We start from the raw sequence: 19,045 nt of genomic DNA on the forward strand, positions 1-19,045 counted from the left end.
GGGAAACCAACCCGCCCCCCAGCCAAGCCCCTCTCTGCAGTGCCAGGCCCCTGCTGGGGATGCCAGCCCAAAGGCAGGGACAAGGCAGGAGGCTGGCAAAGCCTGGAGGTGCAGCACGCTGCCTGGCCCGCTCCCCTCTGAGAGGTGAGGGGGTGCCCCCCCACTCCCCCGGTACCATCCTGCTGCTCCATCCCCAAAGCAGGGGTTCGGCAGCATCCCCGCTGTGCCCCATTCCGCCCCCCGCACGGTGCCGTGGGGGCACAGATGGGCTTCGGGGGGGGCTGTCAGTAGTCAGGAGGGGCTGGGGGCACCAGCTCTGCCCCATCCCCTCCCCACTCTTTGCAGCGGGACAGTACTTCTCACCCCCAGCTTTGGCAACCCCCCCCTCAGCCAGCAGCAGGTCCTGCATTCCCCACGCTGGGAGAGTGGCGGCTCCCATTAGGGACCTGACAAGGGGCCATGGGGACCCACAGACCAAGTCCAGCTCATTCCTGCAAACAGAGACCTCTCCCTGGGCAAAGCCCAGCAGGCACCCACAGCCCCCCATCCTCGGGGCACGGGCAGCCCCTCAGTCCCCAGGGTCACGGAGGAGCAGCGCACTAGTGGGGCAGGATTCAGCCCTTTCCCCTCCAGCCAGCACGAGGCTGCACTGCACCGTAGCAGCTCAGGCTCTCGCAGCCGCGCAGCACCAGCCGGCCAAGGGCAGGGCGGCAGCACCGGGGCACGAGCCTCAGCACCCACCCGGGCATCACAGGGGTCCTGTGCTGGTGGACAGGGCTGCTCAGCTCCTCAACACAGAGGCAGCGCATCTTGTCCCCATCGCACCCATCCAGGCAGGTCCCACGGGAGCCAGCGAAGCTACACTCTCGCTGCGGGCAGGTAGGAAGGGGGTGAAAACACAGGAGCATAGTGTTGTCACATTCTCCTAAAATATCCCTCCCATCTTCAGGCAGCAGCGGAAAGGAGGCCACGGGGCCCAGCCCACAGCTCCTCTTGCCGGCACTTGGCCCTGGCCAGGAGCACTGCCGAGTCGCTGCCAGGATGAACAAACCCGGCAGCAGCGGCAAGGGCAGCGAGAAGAAGCCTCCTGCTGCCGGCTTGGCCAGGGATGGGCTCCGGCTCAGCAGAGTTGCTTGGCTGCCATGTACTACAAGGGGACAACACACCCAGTGGGGCTCGTCCTCGGCAGGGGTTCTTTGGGGTACCTTCGTCCTCCCCAGGCAGAGCCAACCCCAGGCGGGTACCTGGGCAGCACCGAGCCGTGCGTTCGGGCACCGGTGCGGGGCGCAGAGGAAGGTGGCAACGCAGGGCTCCCCTGAGCTGCTCTGGATCCGTGCCATGGTTGACGCTTGGCCCCTACTCTGGGGATGAGGTAGTTTGCAGAGGGCTGTGATCATCCTTCCGGAGCAAGCCGCAAAGGGTGGGCAGGCGAGGCGGAGGGTCTCATCAGGTCCGCAGCGTGCCGCTGATTGCTGCCGGGAAGGAGAGGAGCTGCTCTGGCACACGGGGGAGACCAAGATCTCCCTCGGAGACATGAGCCCACCAAGTGGCACAAGCACCTCCACCACTCACCCACAGCGGGATGGCCAGTAGTGCCAGACAGCAGAGAAAAAGCCCAGACCCTCAGGGCTCAAGAGCCGATAGAACCCACTGTCCCTGGGCTATTCCCCTCCAGGGCATCGACTGGGGCAGAGGTGCTCCCCAGGACATCCTTTTAGGTTTTCAGGCTTCTCCAGTGGAGATTTTTGGCAAGGAGGGCAGAGGCAGAGACATGACCGCGTGGCCGGGAACTCCAGCAGCACCATGGCGCAGCACACAACCCAGCACATGGTGGGAATGATTCCCTTGTCCCACAAAAGGCCCTGCCAGAGCAAGGAGAGGCACATCCATCTTGGGGTCCCGTGGGGCCCAGAGAGCCCTGCACGGCTGGAGGGGGATGCAGAGCCCTGGCAGGGCTCAGCACGGCCCCACCAAGGGGCTGGAACAGAGTGAGGAAGCAGACAGGGCACCAAGACACCTGGAAAGGCAGCGGCAGCAGCGAGGCACTGTGCCGTACCCCGCTCCCACCCGTCCCCATCTGCCCTGCTCTCTAGGGGACTGCTGGCACCAGTACCAGGCAGGAGCAACCTCCAGTTTCTATAGGAACCACATCAAACCTTGAAAGAGCCGCTCCGTACTTGCCGGTCTCCTGCTGCCGTGGTGTTGGTGGGGAGCTCGCAGCTGATCCTGCAGCTCTGTGCTGTCCTCGTAGGGAGAGACCACATCCATCGTCCTGCCGCCACGGAGCCAGGCGAGGTCCCCCGCATACATGCGTAGTTACAGCACCAAGGGAAAGAGCCATGATAGGGGAAAAAATACCACTGAAAAATAAAAATAGTTACTTAATCTGCAGCCATCGATCGGTCACGGGCACAGTGCCACCCTGCTGGGAACCCCCACCACATGCGCCATCAGCAAGCGCTCCACCAGCGCACAGAAGAAGTGCCAAGAACGGCTCCTGGAGGTAAATCCTGCACTGCCGCCTGGGAGCCTGGCCAGGGACCTGGGCTGATGGGGACAGTGACAAGACAAATACTTGAGCCGCCGGGGCATGGTTCGCATCGCCCAGGGATGGGTGCACGAAGGGTTGTGGGTATCTAGAGAAGCAAGTGCAGTGGGGAGGTGAAGTTCATGGGCAATAAATACTCCAGCCACTTCTGATTTTCCATTAAGATGTTCGATCTCCATAATAAGCTGCCGCTAACCCAGGCAGAAAGGCGGGAGCAGGGCACAGAGCACAGCGGGAGCCCGCTGCCGGCGCCGGCACAAAGGAGGCACTGTGGCCAGCAGATGCACACTGGCCACACGCCGCCGCACAGCCCCTTCATTCATCCCGCGCTCCCACCGCCGCCGGGGTCAGCGACATCTCTCCCCCCACGGCCTGGCACCCCCCAGGGTCGCTGCAGCACACGGCCCCGCACGCATCCGACCCGCAAGTCCCCAGCGTTCTCCCAGGGGCTGAGCTCCCCAGACACCCTGCGTTGAGTGCAGCTGCTAATTACCCTCCCAGGAAAATGCTTTTTAAGCTGGTAAGAGCTTACAGCAGAAGACTGCCCAGCAATGCCCCTGCCACAGCATCCAAGTGTCGATGCTGTGTGTCCCCGGGGAGTGGCGGTGAGCCCCGAGAGCGGTGGCTGCGCTCCTCCAGGCACTCCTGGCCGCTCCCCGCAGCCGCAGCGTCGCCCGTCCCCAGGCTACAAAAGGGCAGGAGGGAAGGGCAAGTCATGTCTGCGTGGGGTCTTGCAGCATCAGCAGAGCCCCACAGGGTCCTGCCAGACCAAGCCCCTCCAAGCACTCGCAACATCAGGCCGCTGCTATAGAGACACATTTGTCCCCCTTGAGACCAGCAGCGAAGGAAGGGCTGCGTTCCATTGCCCTCAGCTGAACCAGCATCTCACGGCCCGGAGCGGAGATGAAGCTCTGGGAGCTGGGGGCTGTGCTGGTTCAGGTCCAGCAGCGCCGGAGGCGGCTGCAGGAAAGGGAGAGCGGAGCCCTCCCAGCACCCGCGGCGATGATGACACTGCACGCTGGACAGCTTTCAGCAATGAACGCATCCTGCGGTCACGAGCAGGGCATGGGGACAGGCCAGCAATGCTGCGGGGACTTGTTCTGCAGCACTCACAGCAAACACTGTGAGCAGCTTGTAAAAAAAAAAAAAAAAAAAAAGTGAGTGTTTCTGGGGTCTCAGCTCCCAGACCGGAGCATGGGCAGGCATCACCCGGCCCAGGTCTGGACCATGCAAAAAAGAGCTGCCGCTCTTTCCCTGTGCCCAAAATCAGCCCCTCTTGTGGCAGGCTGGTATCAGGCCAGTTTTTAATTCTTTAACTGCTTCCCCCAGGTAAAGTTGATTTGACTCTGCACAGCTCTGGAAAATCTGATTCCAGCACTTGTACCACAGACCATCCACGGAGCTGTCACCAGCACGGGAGAAAGGACACGGGGCCCCGCAGCCCCATGGCACTGCACTCGCTGCCCGGACTGCTCCAGAAAAGCAGCACAGCTTTCCCCACTCCAAAAGGACACGTCGTCCGACCAGCACGCTGACCGCACCAACATTTGGGGTCACCAGTCGCGTTGCTAAGAGTATGTACTACAGGACAAGTAACTTCCACAGCAGCACCCAGCAGCGATGCTGAACACAGCTTGCCAGGACAGAAGAGATACGACCGTTTGACTTGGACTTGGTATATTGCTCCATCCTGTATCCCACCAGTCTGCCAGCTCCGGCTGCAAGCCTGCATTACTAAACCAGCACAACTGTTTAAAGAGGCTTATTTATCCAGCAAGTTCTTTTGGACGAATATTCCCCGCTATCAGCCAGCTTTGTTAAATAATTTAGAGTCACAGGCTCTTTCAGGAGAGGCAGCATCACCTCCCAGCTCACTGCAGGCCAAGAGGACTGGGGGGGCAGGAGAGCTGCCTCTTCCCACTGCAAACCCCAGCTCATTTCATCTCCCCGCAGCTCCAAAGAGAACTGCAGTCGCCTGTAACATTAAAGCAGCCGGGGGCTAGCTGGAGCCGAAACGCCACCTGCTGTACATCTCCCCGCAAGACAGACCGGTCCCAGCGCCGGACGGGAAACCCCCTGCGCACCCCAAAACACGGCTCTTGGCCAAGGCTTCTCCTGCCAGCCCACCCAAGGTCACCCCGGCACCTTCCCTCCAGCCCCCGTACCACGCAAGGGGTGTAAAACACAACCGAGGGAAGGGTGCAGTACCCAAAACCTTCTTTCAGGAATTCGATGAGAAGTTTGGAGCTCGAATTTTGGAACAGCTGAAGAGGTCAGGACAGCCGGACCTCTCATGTGGCTTTTCCACCAGCCTCCCCACCGCCTGCTGGGCACGTCGAAGCAGCACGGCTCAGGGCTAACGCTGTCCCTCTCCGACTCCACGTCAACTCCTGGACCGACTCGGTTGGTTCCGCAGAGCCCTGCTGCCCCAACGCCGGGAGCTGTGGGGCTCGGAGCACCCCTCCCGTCCAACACACCCACCTCCACCTCGGGCCCAGGGACTCAGCATCTTCCCCCAGGTCTGGAGAGGACAGCAGGAGTAGGCTGCACTTCACCTTCTTGGGCATACAGCCAAGACTTTCTTAAAATTACACTAATCTAGGTAAATTCCACTGGTATTTGTACACATGGGGACTTCGTCAGCCTCCCTGCTTGAAGTTAAATGCATCCATTGATCTTTTTGCAAGATCACAGCTCAGAAGTGTGATTTAACAAGACCTTCCTTTGCAATGCTGAGGAACCACATCGATACCGAAAACAGGAGACATTGGAACAGGCCATTTCTCTTACAGAACACAATTTATTTGGCATTTGGATGAAATGTTTCTCACAGCATCTTGAGAAAAAAAGAAAGATTAGTGCCAACCCCAAAGAAAGAAGTTAGAACAAAAAAAAACCATGTCACAGGGACTGAATTATTATAGTATCAAATTTAAATTTTACATGGTATTTCACAGAATATCAAAATCTTTTATACACTGCCACAGTTAAGTCCAGTCACAAACCAACTACACAGGAGAAGCCTGCAAATGCAGCATTGGCTAAAATTATTTTCCAGGAGAAGGTAAAAAGCAGTGTCTCATTCTCTCTCGCAGCCTCCCAGGCATCCTCCAGCCTGACACTCGGGGTACAGCGCAGAACAGCCACGCATGCAGCCTGCAAGCGCAGCATCTCCGCTGGCATCGACTCCAACCCATTCAACATTCAAGGTGCACAATACTGGAAAATTAAAGCTATGTCGTACCATAGCAGGCAGGTAATGCAGACTGTTGTTAGGGGAAGCAGATCTTTACCACCGAAAGCATCTATTCCAAAGAAATACATATTTCATTTGCAACTGGGGAACAGAAGCAAAATGTATGAACTTTGATTCGCCTCCTCTACACTCATCTGCTCTAATTTTAGGGTCCAGCTCCCAACTTGCAGGGGAAATTCAAAAGAAATTTCTGTATTGTGTGTTCTTTAGCTAGGGAGAAAAAGCTTGTTTCAGCAACTGAAAAAAGAAGGAGACGTGCGTTATGGATTGTATGAAGCAACATTAAAACATCAGTGCTTTGCCACTGAAAAGCCACATCTGAAAGATAAAAACCATCTTTGAAAACACCTTCAAATTCATTTAACAGTAGATGGGAAAAGGTAGTAATTACTGGTCACAAAAACATTTTCTTCCCAAGTGAAACTTGAGAGATGCATGAACAGGCCATCACCCCATGACACCTGTGGAGGCAGAGCACCAGCCAACTGCAAGATTAAGCCTTCAGAAAAAAATTTCCACCTACTTCGTTCTTCTTCTAGATCAGTGTCCTGCCATGAATGGGTAAAGGAATAGTCTGAGGCTCAAAACTAGACAAGACTGAACAGTACGCAGACAAGCTCTTTGTACATCTGAATGACAGACAGTTTTGATCTTCTAGCACAGAATGAAACCCACCATCCTTCTAACATTACAATACTCTACAACTCATCTAGTAAAAAAATTAGAGGCTGCTGTGAGACTGTGTACAGGTATCACCGAAAACACCAACAGAAATTAATATCTAGGGCTGTTCTTGAAGGAACAGCCAAGACCTCCATATGGCACCACAGTACGTTGTAAGGATGGGGAATCTGAGGAGCTGTTTTGTCCGAGGCCACAACGGGAGGCGCTTAAAGCACGCCGAAACCAGGACAGCCCCGCGCACAACTGAGTGCTGTACCTTTACAACGACTGTGGTCGAAGACATCCCAGGAGAAATGCACTCTCTGCTCACGCGTGCTGCTGGGAATGATGTGATAATGCCATCTCCCCCGCTGGGTCTGGAGGGACATTTGGGATGCATCAGCAGTTAAGAAAAACATCCAGAGAAAGGAACGGTGGTGGGGAGAAATCAATGCACAAAATAACTCCAAAGATCTCAATTGAATGGCAATCAAAACAGAAAGGTCTTCCTCAGGCAAGCATCAACTCTCTGTAATTGGTGCTCAGGACAAACTGCTTACCAGTCACCTTGCCAAGGGCAAGGAAGGTTTGCTGAGGAGTCAACTGCTGTCAAGACAACAACTCTTCCCCAGCTGGTCCAGAAGTCTGAGTAGCTGTGACATTTTCTACTACAAAGGCTCTCACTCCAAGAGAAAGTACCCAATGTGAAAAAGCTACATTAAAAAGGGAAAAAATGACAATTTTATTGCGAAATTCAAAGCTCACCAAGAGGTAAATGAGCTGTACTTAGTGAGCTGCTCTGTTCAAGGCAAAATTTCCCTTGTTTACAGTTAAGATGAAGAAGGCTAGGGGGAAAAGAGAGAAAATAGCAGCCTCCGTGCCAATATACAAGTGGGAAAGGCTCAGAAGCAATGGGGAAAATATCACACCGAGGCTTCAACAAAGAAGCCCACATTTGGAATAGCTACAACCAGGAGCCACCATGAAGTTGCCAGTTGTAACAGAGCTTATTTTCAAATAAAATTCACCACAGAACCAAAAGTAAAATAAAAAATATTGAACAGATTCCCACAGCGTTAGGAGAAGTGTGAGGTAAGGTATCTGTTCACCTCAGCCACAAAACACAGCATCAGAGACTAAACCAAGCCAAAAGGCCTTTTGTTATTGCGCTAGGATACTACAAAGAACAAATATTCCATCTGGCTTCAAAAGAAATTGGAAGTTTTCTATTTTGCACTGCTAACAAAATATTTTTCAGGAACAGATTGTAGTAGCATAGACTTTGCATCCTACTTGAGTGTACACTATCACAGCCTGTCCTACAACAGAGTGTAGCCAGCTTGAGAGAATTATTAACCCTAAGAGCCTAGCTTATATCCCAGTGCTTAGCTTCACCTAGCTGGACACAGCACAAAGGTTACCGTCTACAGTATGTATATATATATATCATCTATATATCTTGCCACCCAGAAACACACACACGCACACACGCATTCGTACCTATAAAACTAAAGAAAAATCAGTACATACAATGTATAAAACGTATGAATGTGCTCAAAAATGCACAAAACCCGCTTTATTTTCATACTTCAGAAATGCTCAATAATTTGTATGCATGGTTCTGACTACTGCTATCCATCCACTTCATTAGACCAGGACTTGAACTCAGAGGAGGAGACAGCAAGAGATCCCACAGGGTGGAGAATTGCTCCTCTTGTTTCGTACCACTGCTGTTAGAGCCAGTCAAACCAGAGAGCAGGACGCGGTCAGCGGTACGGCTCCAGGCGGAGAGGCTTCCTAACAGCGCTTCCTCCCACTCGTGTGCCAGCAGTGCACCCTAGAACTGTGATTCACGCTCTCTGATGGATTCAAGATTGTTAGCAAGCGTCTGAATGTCAAGACACCAGATATGATCTCAATAACGAGAACTCACAGTTTTCTGAGCAAAAGGAGTCGAATTGTCAAGACCAATCCCCAAGTACAGTATAAGCCTATAGGCGAGATACAGAATAGAAAGTAGCAGCATATTCAATGGGGAAAGAGTCTGCTGCACTGGGAAACCACAACAGTGGGTTAGGATTTGTCATACAAGTATGATTTCTCATCAGGACTAGAAAAATAGATCACATGCACACCCCCATGCAGTATCTTATTCCTGTCCCTCTAGGCTTGTACCCTTCATAAGGTAACAGGAGAACACTCACAAGGGGCATTCTTTACAAATTCCTTATAATTCATCTCATCTGCTGACTGCTACAGTAAGTCAAGGAGAAGCAGAGGCAAGAGGAGGATGGGGGAAAGGATAAATTATTTGTACACTGAAATGCAAACTTAAATTTAAAATAATCTGTAAAGATTATTTCGCACTCATTATCAAACCCAACAATGCTTAACTTCGGGTTTAGTGAGGGAGTGAATGAATCTTTTTGCCATCTGTAAATTAACTTAGAGTTCAATCTGAGGGGGAACTTTAAGATGACATATCAGACTGAAGCAAACTGCTTTATTGATTTAAGTACACTAACCTCATTATAAGCCCTCATGGGACCTGGATAAACAGTTTGGGGGGCACATGGGAAATCCCTAGAATAGGGTTGGCAATTTATGGGACTCAGATAAGGAATAAGTGTCTAATTAGAATTAAACATCACGTCTAGTGCATGTTGATCACTGTTTTTAAGTGGTATTTGTAGAACTGTGAAGTGAAATGGAGGGGAGGAACACACTTACATGCTAAATATAGCATGCAATAAGAAAAGCAAGAACAACGGTCTTTTATCCAGGCCAGTCTTGTGCAACTGTTCATTGTAAAGGAGTTAAACTACAAAGAAAAATACCTCAATCTTCCTTATGGGATTGTAACAAACAGGGGCTTCATATAGTGAAGTCAGACTGCATCAAAGTTAATTGCTCCCCGTCTCTTCCCTAGAGTACTACCTAACACGTATGAGGATTATACCAGAGGGACACAAGCATTACACAGACCCAGTTTTCTTTATGGGCCAGAATTTTACCCAACAATGAGATCTTGCAGCTTCCAACAACAAAATAATTGTAATTGCAAATCCTAGATTTCTTAGTACCCACTTGCCACATATTGCGTAGATCATTCATCCTCCAGTCTCTACGGTGTTCTGTAACAGCAAGGCAGATCAAAACACACAAGAGTTTTTATACTGCATAACTCTTACGTGGTGGCATGTGTTTTAGCTCCTCAGTGTTCCCGTTCTGTAAAACGGGCCCGAAGCCCCTCACCCTGCAGTCCTATCTTCTCTGCCTTTTCCAACTGTAGCACTGAAGCAAGAGAGAAAGCAATTGATTGAACCGTGACTGCCCCCACCCTCCTTTTCCATCATCTGTTTCCTGGGTCCAGTGGTATCCAGTCAAATCCAAGCAGCTTTTTTCTGATGTAGATTTTGTTTCCTCTCAGGTTAAGAAAAAAAAACAAAACCAAACCTACCCATACTTTTCACCTCCTTAGAAGTCAAAGGAATTCTCTGCACTCTTTTCCATAGCTAATGGAAAAAAGGAGCAGTTATACAATCCATATTTACAGGACAAACCGATTAGTGAATGAATAACAACAGCCAAAAAACGAGAGGCACAATCCTAATCTAGAACATAAAAGCAGTGTTCAAAAACCAAAGTGGAGGTTCCTTCTGAAGTTCAAATCACGGATTAGTGTTTGTCTGTGCAAACAGTTGCTAAAACTATTTCTGACTGGCAGTCGGCTTTTTACTCCTTTATACAATGGTATTGAGAGAACAGTGGCTGTGACGGCTGCCCGTAAGAGTTTCTGCCTGTGTGTTTTCATTTAGCGGTGTATCAGGAGGGACAAGAAAGGTGCTGCTGTCAGCAGAGTCTTCCAGCTCCACTGGAGAAGGACCAACTGAGGGAGGAAGTGATCCCTCTGTAAGCTGTGGGGACACATCACAGTTTCCTAGTGATGGAGGACTGCTTTGCACAGTCTGAGAAAGAACTCCATCTGCAAAGGACAAAAAACAAGCAGAATCAGAACGTGAAGTATATCATTTCACATTCCCAAATAGATTTACTATCTATATTTCTGGAAGCTCTGAGTTTTTCTTGGTTTTGCATTAATGCACAAAGAGATGACACTGCAAAAGAGGAAAATTATGTAGCAAAAATAAAACTTCGATATATAAATAACACACTTGCACTAATCAGGCTCACTTATCTTGTGACATATGCTGCTATAAAATCCCAATTTGGAATGATTTCTACTGTATGTGAATATCACAGCTGCAAAATTGAAGAGCACTGGGTGAATCATTAGAAAGTGATATTTTTGGTCAATTTTTAGGGGGTGTGGGTGGGGGAAGCTGGGAGGAGAGAAGACACTGGATATATTTTACTCAAAATCTCTTGTACTTGACATTTGTTCTACTTTTTAATACCAATCTCTACAGACCTATCTCCAAAAGACCAGAAAAGGCACCAGCATAGTGGAAACTAGGTAACCAGGTAACTCATCCAAGGTAAGGCTTGAAAATAGGCAAGGCCTAAGAGTTAAACTGCTTGCAGCATGGATTCCACTTGTAATTTAGGTGATCCAAAGAACCTTTGAGAAAAACCAAGCTTAATGACACATTTTAACAAAAGACTTTTCCATCACAGAAATAGGAGATTTTATCGTGAAATGTATTTTTCCCATCACAACCACTAAAACATATGATTATAGTTAAAAAACAATTTAAAAATCTACCCTCTAGCCAAAATGAAAAAGAGGAAGAAAAGAGAAGCTATTGCCTGTGTACCTGGAGTGGAACAAAGGATGCTGTCTGGATTGACAGAAGCCTCATAAGGAGGAGGTGGGTCATCCGGATGTTGAATATCTGGATACTTGTAAGCTGTATAGGGTGGAGGTGGATCGTGGAAATGAAATGCCCCACCTTCCCCATCATCTGAAAGATGCAGTGGAGTAAGGCCAGTTCCAAAACCGTCGGGACCATAATCAAAACCAGGCATCCTGCGGCCCAAGTTAAAATGGTGCACTATTTCGAGAGAAGAAGAGATAGTAAGTGACTTTATCCCATGCTTTCTTCTTCAATTTAAGGCAGATCTCAACACCTTTTTCCACTTTTCACACCCAAGGAACTCATGTCTCTCGAAGACCTAAAAAAGTCTACATAACCTATACAAGTCAACTCACTGCAGTTACACAATGATACCCGGGCCCACCTGCTCCCAGCCTGTTTGTCCTGCATCGCATCTACATTTGAATCTAACCTCTTCAAACTGAGGAGATCATTCACACATAAAAGATATTTCAGATTCGGACCACATACAAACAAAAAATATTTTTCCATTATTGGCTAAAAAAGTTCAAGTTTGAAGAACCTACCAAGACACACACACAGGCATAGTCAAGCAAGACCATGACATTTCTCACCCTTACATACATCAATCTATCACTAATAAGCACGAGGCACAAGATAAGTGTTGACATAAACGTTTTTTCTTTGAATGTAGAGTGGTTCAGAGAACCAAAACTTGTACAAATCATGACCAGTTCAGACAGACAGCACAGGGCTACATTTGCACACAGTACTGAGTAGAATCTATAACCAGACTTCCACTGACGTTTTCCACAGATTTGTATTTCTTCTGCTCTCTTTATTCTGAAGCACATACACTACTTAGATCAAGACTCATTACAGATACAGGCTACTTACAATTTGCTCCAATCAAAGACTCTATGCGCTCTCTCCGCCTCTGGCGTAACCGGTGGACCATGAAAAGCAGCAGAGAGAGGATGAGGAAGGAAGAAATGCAGCTAACAATCAGACGCATTCCACCAGCCATTGAGTCAAACAAACTGTTGCCATCTGTTACATAAAACATACAAGAGAAGCCTGTTACTTTTGCTCAAGACTCATTTTTCTTGATGTTCTTCTGTCAGTAATGCAGAGAGAAATGCAGAGTGGAGATTCATTAGCCTGGTTTAACACTTCATATTTCAAAAATTTAAGAAAATTATGAATCATCAGGTGATTTATCTATTTATTGCAAGAACATCTACATGTTTCTAAAAATACCTTAAATCAGCAAAAGGGACAAAATGTTGAAGGCTTCAGGTCTCCGAAAACAAGAAAAAGGAAAGGTTAATGGCATTTTGCACATCCACTTGTACCTCTGGCATAGCTGATGATGTTATACTAAAGAGGACAGCAAAGGCCTGAACTAGCATATCTATACACTATTTCTACGTGACTTCTGGACATCTTAACTTTTACATTTCCAACAAGAGAATCTCTAAACACTGTCATTATCACCAAGATGTGGTTGTCTAAATTCCGTATGTCATTGATACACTGGTTAGCACCATTAAATGATAGGAACTAAAAATACCTTAAAAAAGTAAATCAACATGATAATCATCTTTCAGGAACTGAAGAGATTAAGGTAAACAAGAATTAAAATCTTTTCCTAGAATCACATAGAAAGCAAGTGGCAGAACATGAAACAGACCCAGGAGCCTAGGACTCTATACCATTGAGCAAAGCTCTATACCTTTGCTAACCAGATCCACACTTGGAAGGCTGTTGCGAGCAAATTACCACTGTTCCAACAGTGCCAGACGTGAGAGGTATTAATTTTTCCACAATTCAACTAATCACACTTGGTTATCCTTAAGTAGCATGCGCACATACAGATATTCCACACAAAGAAAAATGACCTAAAAATGACTATGCTGAGTTCTTTGCACCAATTTCCCATTAAAGAGCTCTGAATGAGAAACACTCCCAGGTCAGGTGTGGATAAGAAACGGATAAAGCGGCTGCACAACCTGGTCACCTACTGCTACAGGATACAAGCACTACCAGGTACAAACCCCTCTCCCCAGCCACCGCAGTGCCACCGCACAACTGGCCAGATCCTGGCCGCTTCTTTCCCGCACCCACCACAGCCACAAGAGCTCTCCCTATACTTTTCCTGTCATTAACAGCAGCTAAAGTTGTATCAAAGATTCCTTACAAAAGAAAGCTAAAAGCCTCACAAAAATTTTAAGTACTGACTTGCTACAAATGCTAGTAACAGAAAAATCCACCTAATTTATACATCGTTAAAGTACATGGCTAACAGGCTGGTATTTATTACGTAATGCATTCTTAGCAACAAGAAATTCATTTAATAGTGCACTATGCGCAGAGCTCAAACATTACACCCTCTGAAATCTGGCTGCACAGTACAAAAGCCTCTGTGCTGTCAAACCTTTTAGCAACTCTTACTGTCAGAGCTTAAACTGATGCAGTCACACACCTACCAACCAACACACCCTCCTGACCACCACAGACCTGCCGTTGTTCCTCCTCCATTTTATGGCCATGCTGACTTCATGAGCATCATAAATTAGTGTTAATAACTGCCTTAAAGTGACTTAAGTAACATATACACACAGGCAAGCATGACGCACTCGTACGCAGAAAGCCTGACTTCCATGCATTCTCCTTAGGCCAGCTACAAGTGCAGTTCTTGAACCTTCTGGGGCATCTCAGGCCTCCATCACACTGCTCCCAGCCTGCGAGAGCTCCTAATGTTCAACCTGTTTGGCTGGATAAACTATTGTCAAGTAAAGTCCTAGATTAAAAAAAAAGACAAAGACCCAGCTTGTACAGAACAAGCTGAGTCATCACAGAGATTTCCAACCCACATAAAACCAAATAGATTATTTCAGAAAAGCTGTCTTACACTCAATACAGTAGTAATACCCTGTAACTGCACCAGCTGAGTCACTGGAAAAGCTTCTGCACCATGAGCTCTTTCAAAGTATTTTACTTCTTTTATTACCTTTTCACAAATAAGAGTTGCAGGTCTGTCTAAACAAAAGCCACAAAGAAAAATATTTTCTACCACATCCATGGAGCAGCAACAGACAGACTACCTCAGTTTCAGTATTAGTACATGAAAGATTTTCCTCTGCTATTTATCTTCAACTAAATGAGGAGAAGCATCTTTCAAGAGAGTATAGCTGTGATTGCTCGGCTTACTCCTACCACTGGAAAAACTCCCCTACTACCAAGTCCTTGAGTAATATTCATTATCCACTTGTAATCATTGCTCACCCACTCACACTGCAAGAGCTGATTACCTGCCAACCCAACAGCAGGATTTATTTCCCCCTGGTCTCTCCTTGGATGATTCATTTACTGAACTGTTGATTAGTAAACTGTTTTCTTTCCTTTGCAACAGAGCTTAGAGAAGATATATGCAAGAATTGGACAAAGATAAATACATGCTGATTAAAGAAAGTAATTCATTAATTTTGTCATCTGGAACAGCCATTTATGAACACCCACAAGGAAAACTGAAATGCTCCATTTAAAAATTTCAGTGTTTATCACTAGCTGAAATAATTTCATTATGAAGGAAGTTTGACAACTGCTTGATGATTCTTCTCTCAAAAAACTAAGTTACTAAAAAAACCAGAACACTTCAGGCAAGAGTATAATGAAACACTCTTATTTAGCATCAGTACAGAAAGAAGAGCTTAAGGATCAGAAAGGATGTGGTAAAATACACTCTTTAAATCAGTATTCATGAAATAGTTAAGACCCACAGCAATAAACAAGGATTAAAGAACACAGCACGAGGTTATCCCAGGTCATCTTATCCTGTCTGCTGGTTGATGCTTTGCTGACACTGTTCCTGAAGATTAAAAAAAGTGAAGACAAAGTCTTAACTCTGCTGATAAGAGTGGGAGGAAGACTCCCGCTTTTTCCCCCACTCTTTCACCAACCAACCTGCAACACTAGCTACAAACATCTGTTAAGCTTAATCCTCAGAACAAATGTGAATGACAGCAAGGTGGAGCCAGTGACCTTTAATGATTAACTTCTGTAGTTAAAACAAATAAGAAAGACTGCAAATTTGGAAGCCAAGAAGCATCCCTTTTTTGTAACAGACTGAAATAGAAGCCTCTGATGGGAAGAGTTGTCCTTCCGTGTTTTCCATAGGAGTTCGGAACAATAGTTTCTTAGTACACTCAGATAAGATTAGGTTCTTTTAAAATACCAGGAAATAACAGTTTCACAGAATGGCTGAGGTTGGAAGGGACCTCCTGAGATCATCTAGTCCAACCCCTGCTCAAGCAGGGTCAGCTAGAGCAGGTTGCCCAGAAGTCCAGGCAGGTGTTGAATATCCCCACAGATGGAGACCCACAAAGCAATCTGCTCCGGTATTTGACCGCCTTCACAGTAAATTCCAAGTAAGATACATTTCTTTTCACAAGTCTCTTTACAGAAAAATAACCCTCTGAAAATCTACATCCCCAAATGGTGACTGACAAACAGTTCAGTCAGAGTCAACTGAAGACTTTACTGATCCAAAACAAGAAGCTGCACTGACATGCCAAACCCAATAAGCAAGGTTGCGTGACCCGATTATTACTGAAACTCTATATAACTTACAAACTCTGCTTCCCACGTAAATCCCTGCATACAAACCTGCACACACATAAATGCTCACGTCCAGAAAAAGATGCTCAATTAGTGCTCAAAAGAAAAGTCTTTTCTTTTCATGACAGCTAAACATGACAAAGGAACCATGCAAGACGCTCTACTAAAAATCCACAGTAGTGTCAACCTCCATACAGAAAATAAGCTACTGCTTCTCCTGTATAAGCAGTATCAAGGATAACTAATTATTTCTAGCCCCAGGCTGAAGTGTTTCATTTTCCATGATTCAAGGTCTTTCCCCACAGGGGGTTTGTACCCAGCAATGTTGAGGCATTGAAAAGATGCATCATTTCAAACAGTTATACCCAAAGATAACCAAGTTGAGCACTGAACTCATTTTTCTTGACAAAACTCTTACCTGGGTCTAAACATGTAAATTTGCAGCACTCCTTAGGGTCTTTGCGATACTGCTGACACCCCTGGGGCCGTTCACACAAAGCAGCCACGCACATTTCAGGTTCACCGTTGTGACACGTGCAGCTCAAACAGGGATCATTCCCTTTTGGAGTGAAATAGTAGCCTTCATCAACAATGTTGTCTTTGATATCAACGCAAGTCTGGCCTAGAACAGAAACACACATCAATATCCAAGTGTCTGTGAGCCTGCCAGACAGGAGTCCAGTTTATTCTGTTACATTAAGTGATTTGTAAACATAAGCAGACCACCAGTTAAAAGCCATGCCTTCACATTAAAGAAACTTTGAAAATGGATCTCCAAGGAGTGGGGTAGATGATGGATAGCGTGGAGGCACTCAGGGATGATTTACTGCTCAAAACTGACAAAGTGAATTTTAAGTATTAAATGGAATTGACACACTTTCAGGCATCCTCTCCAAGACATGGGAAAACAAGTGGTCTGAGAAGTTTAAGCTTCACTCTCAATGCCTGCTGCAGCTCCCTCCCTCTCTCCTGGCACTTCGGAAAAGTTGGATCTTCTCCGGGCCAGTCTGAAGGACTCTTAACAGGCCAGGCCTAAAAAAGGAAACCAGCAATAGTATTTCCACTGCCCTAGCTGCATCTTGATCCCTGCCCAGCGAAGGAAGTTTAGGTGTCTTCTGCCCACTGTCCTTTCCTCCCACTGACACAAAGGCAGGTACCAAAAGCAGAGAGAGGGAACACCAGCAGCACTGGGACCTGCCAGCTGAAGCAACTGCTTCGGGAGGGTAGCCTTACCCCTCCAACCTACACACAGGTCAGCTAGGAGGGTCCACAGGAAAGTTCAGACTGGCATAGACCTGAGGAGGTCTCCAGCTCAATCTCCTGCTCAAAGCAGGGTCAGCTACGATGTCCCAACAGGTTGCTCAGGGTTTTATCCAACCTGGTCAAAAAATGCCCAACCTCCCTGGAAGTCTGTTCCACTCTTGACTACCCTCACAATTACTCCCTAGCATCAGTTCAAATCTCTTGTTTCAACTTAACATCCCTTGACTCCTGCCACGCACCACTGTAAAGAGCCTGGCTCCATCTTCTCAATAACCTCCTTGTAAGTACTGGCAGGCTGCTACCAGGTCCCCTGGAAGCCTTCCCTTCTCCAGGCTGAAGGAGCCCCATTCCCACTGCCTCACCTCAAAGGACAGGCACTGCAGCCCACATTACCATCTTGCTGGCCCCCGCTGAACTCACCTCTATTTGTCAAGGTCTTGTCAACATTTTTCTTGTACCGTGAGGCCCAAAATCAGACACAGCTTTCTTCTGCTCAACCTATACATCTGATACCCTCACCCTCTGGTTAACGTTTTGGCAGCACTATTGCCTTCCTTACATCATCCCCCCCAAAATTACCAAAAAGGTCATATTTTGATCATCATTTTGACTAAACACATGTCCTTCAATATCAGATTCCAAGATTTTATTATATATCAAGGTAGACAAGGCAATATCCTGTCTTCCTAGTTTTCAATATTTCAGGTACAAAAGCAGGCAAAGAAGGGCTGAATTTTCCTCCCTTGCCATCTGCAAGTCTTCTTCCCTGCTTTAAAGAAAAAGCAAATGAGAAAAACTTAAAGAACTGCAGTAAAAGTTCAACAGCTTTTCTCCTTGCAAAGAAGCACCATCTATATCGGGTATCTTAAATATTACCTGAAAATACTGCCAATACCTCTATTGGTATAAAAACTTTTGGAGTAAAGAAATGCAAGATACAGAATGAAAGTCTTTTTTTTTCCACTTTAAGTCAGTAGCTCCACTTGCTTTTTCTAACCCCCCCCCTAACTCTAATAACTGGCTGGAACGAATTTAATAGAATTTGCTATATTCAAAATAAACCAGGAATAAGTGTTTCCTCACTTTCATGTGAGGTTAATAATTTAAGAATAGTATTTATTAATAAGGCAGGCTTTTTTTTTTTTTACTTTTTTTTTTTAAGTATACTTTATTTTGGGGCTGGCATAGCTGCTTAACAATCATTTTTAGTGAAAATCTGTACTGTGGCTGACAACCACCCAGTTTCCCCACACCAGTTGTATGCATATTTAAACACGCAACACAGTTAACGCTGAACTAAAACCAACTTACTCCTTTTGCAGAGGAATGAAGATTTCTCATAGCAGTTTTCAGCATACCAGCTGTGTAAACCATGGTGCCGAAGGGTAGGAAAATGGAAACATTGAAGCTGGGCACAAAGAACGTTTTCATTTTCAGACATAGCCGTACCAAAGATAGGGTCAGGGGGTAAAAATACTTCTGAAGAGCCTAGAACAAGATGCATTGATATAAGCAGCCTGCGGGTATGCAAAGCTTTAGAAAGGCTCTGTTAATGTCACTCATTTCACGCACACCAACTCTGCTACAAGGCTACTGTCCTCTAGCTTTAGCTTCCATTAGCAACATTCCTCCGGGGGAAGGCAAACAGCAGGGAGGGAAGGGGTGACTCATAGAGAGAAGAGGCTGCTGTTTTCAAGGTACTGGGAAATTTTGTCATTCTGCACCAGTAGGAGTGATGTTCTGATATCTCTACAAACGCTGCTTTCCAGAGTCCGATGGGGTTTGCCTGCCAGTAGTTATGCACCCCTTCCAACAACGCTGAGGTTGGCCACACCTGCTACCAGTGGAGCAAGAACCCATACCAGTCTTGCACCTGGCGCTCCAAGCATCTACTAC

The 19,045-nt window shown here is 46.9% G+C and overlaps 1 protein-coding gene across 2 annotated transcripts in view; it reads right to left on the reverse strand.

Annotated features, from left to right (window-relative positions):
* Nucleotides 1–5,391: 5,391 nt before the first annotated feature.
* DGCR2 (DiGeorge syndrome critical region gene 2) overlaps nucleotides 5,392–19,045 on the reverse strand; it is a 50,005-nt gene continuing 36,351 nt past the window's right edge. For both annotated transcript variants that reach the window (XM_010581604.1, XM_010581603.1), the window contains 5 exons: nucleotides 18,461–18,637; nucleotides 16,305–16,508; nucleotides 12,164–12,316; nucleotides 11,246–11,482; nucleotides 5,392–10,452 (listed from right to left, as the gene is read on the reverse strand). In XM_010581604.1, the coding sequence (XP_010579906.1) occupies nucleotides 10,211–10,452; nucleotides 11,246–11,482; nucleotides 12,164–12,316; nucleotides 16,305–16,508; nucleotides 18,461–18,637 (1,013 nt within the window). In that variant the 3' untranslated portion in view covers nucleotides 5,392–10,210. The remainder of the gene's footprint in view (nucleotides 10,453–11,245; nucleotides 11,483–12,163; nucleotides 12,317–16,304; nucleotides 16,509–18,460; nucleotides 18,638–19,045) is intronic.

Source organism: Haliaeetus leucocephalus, unplaced genomic scaffold, assembly GCF_000737465.1.
Source record: "Haliaeetus leucocephalus isolate CR32 unplaced genomic scaffold, Haliaeetus_leucocephalus-4.0 Scaffold802, whole genome shotgun sequence".
Lineage (NCBI taxonomy): Eukaryota > Metazoa > Chordata > Aves > Accipitriformes > Accipitridae > Haliaeetus > Haliaeetus leucocephalus.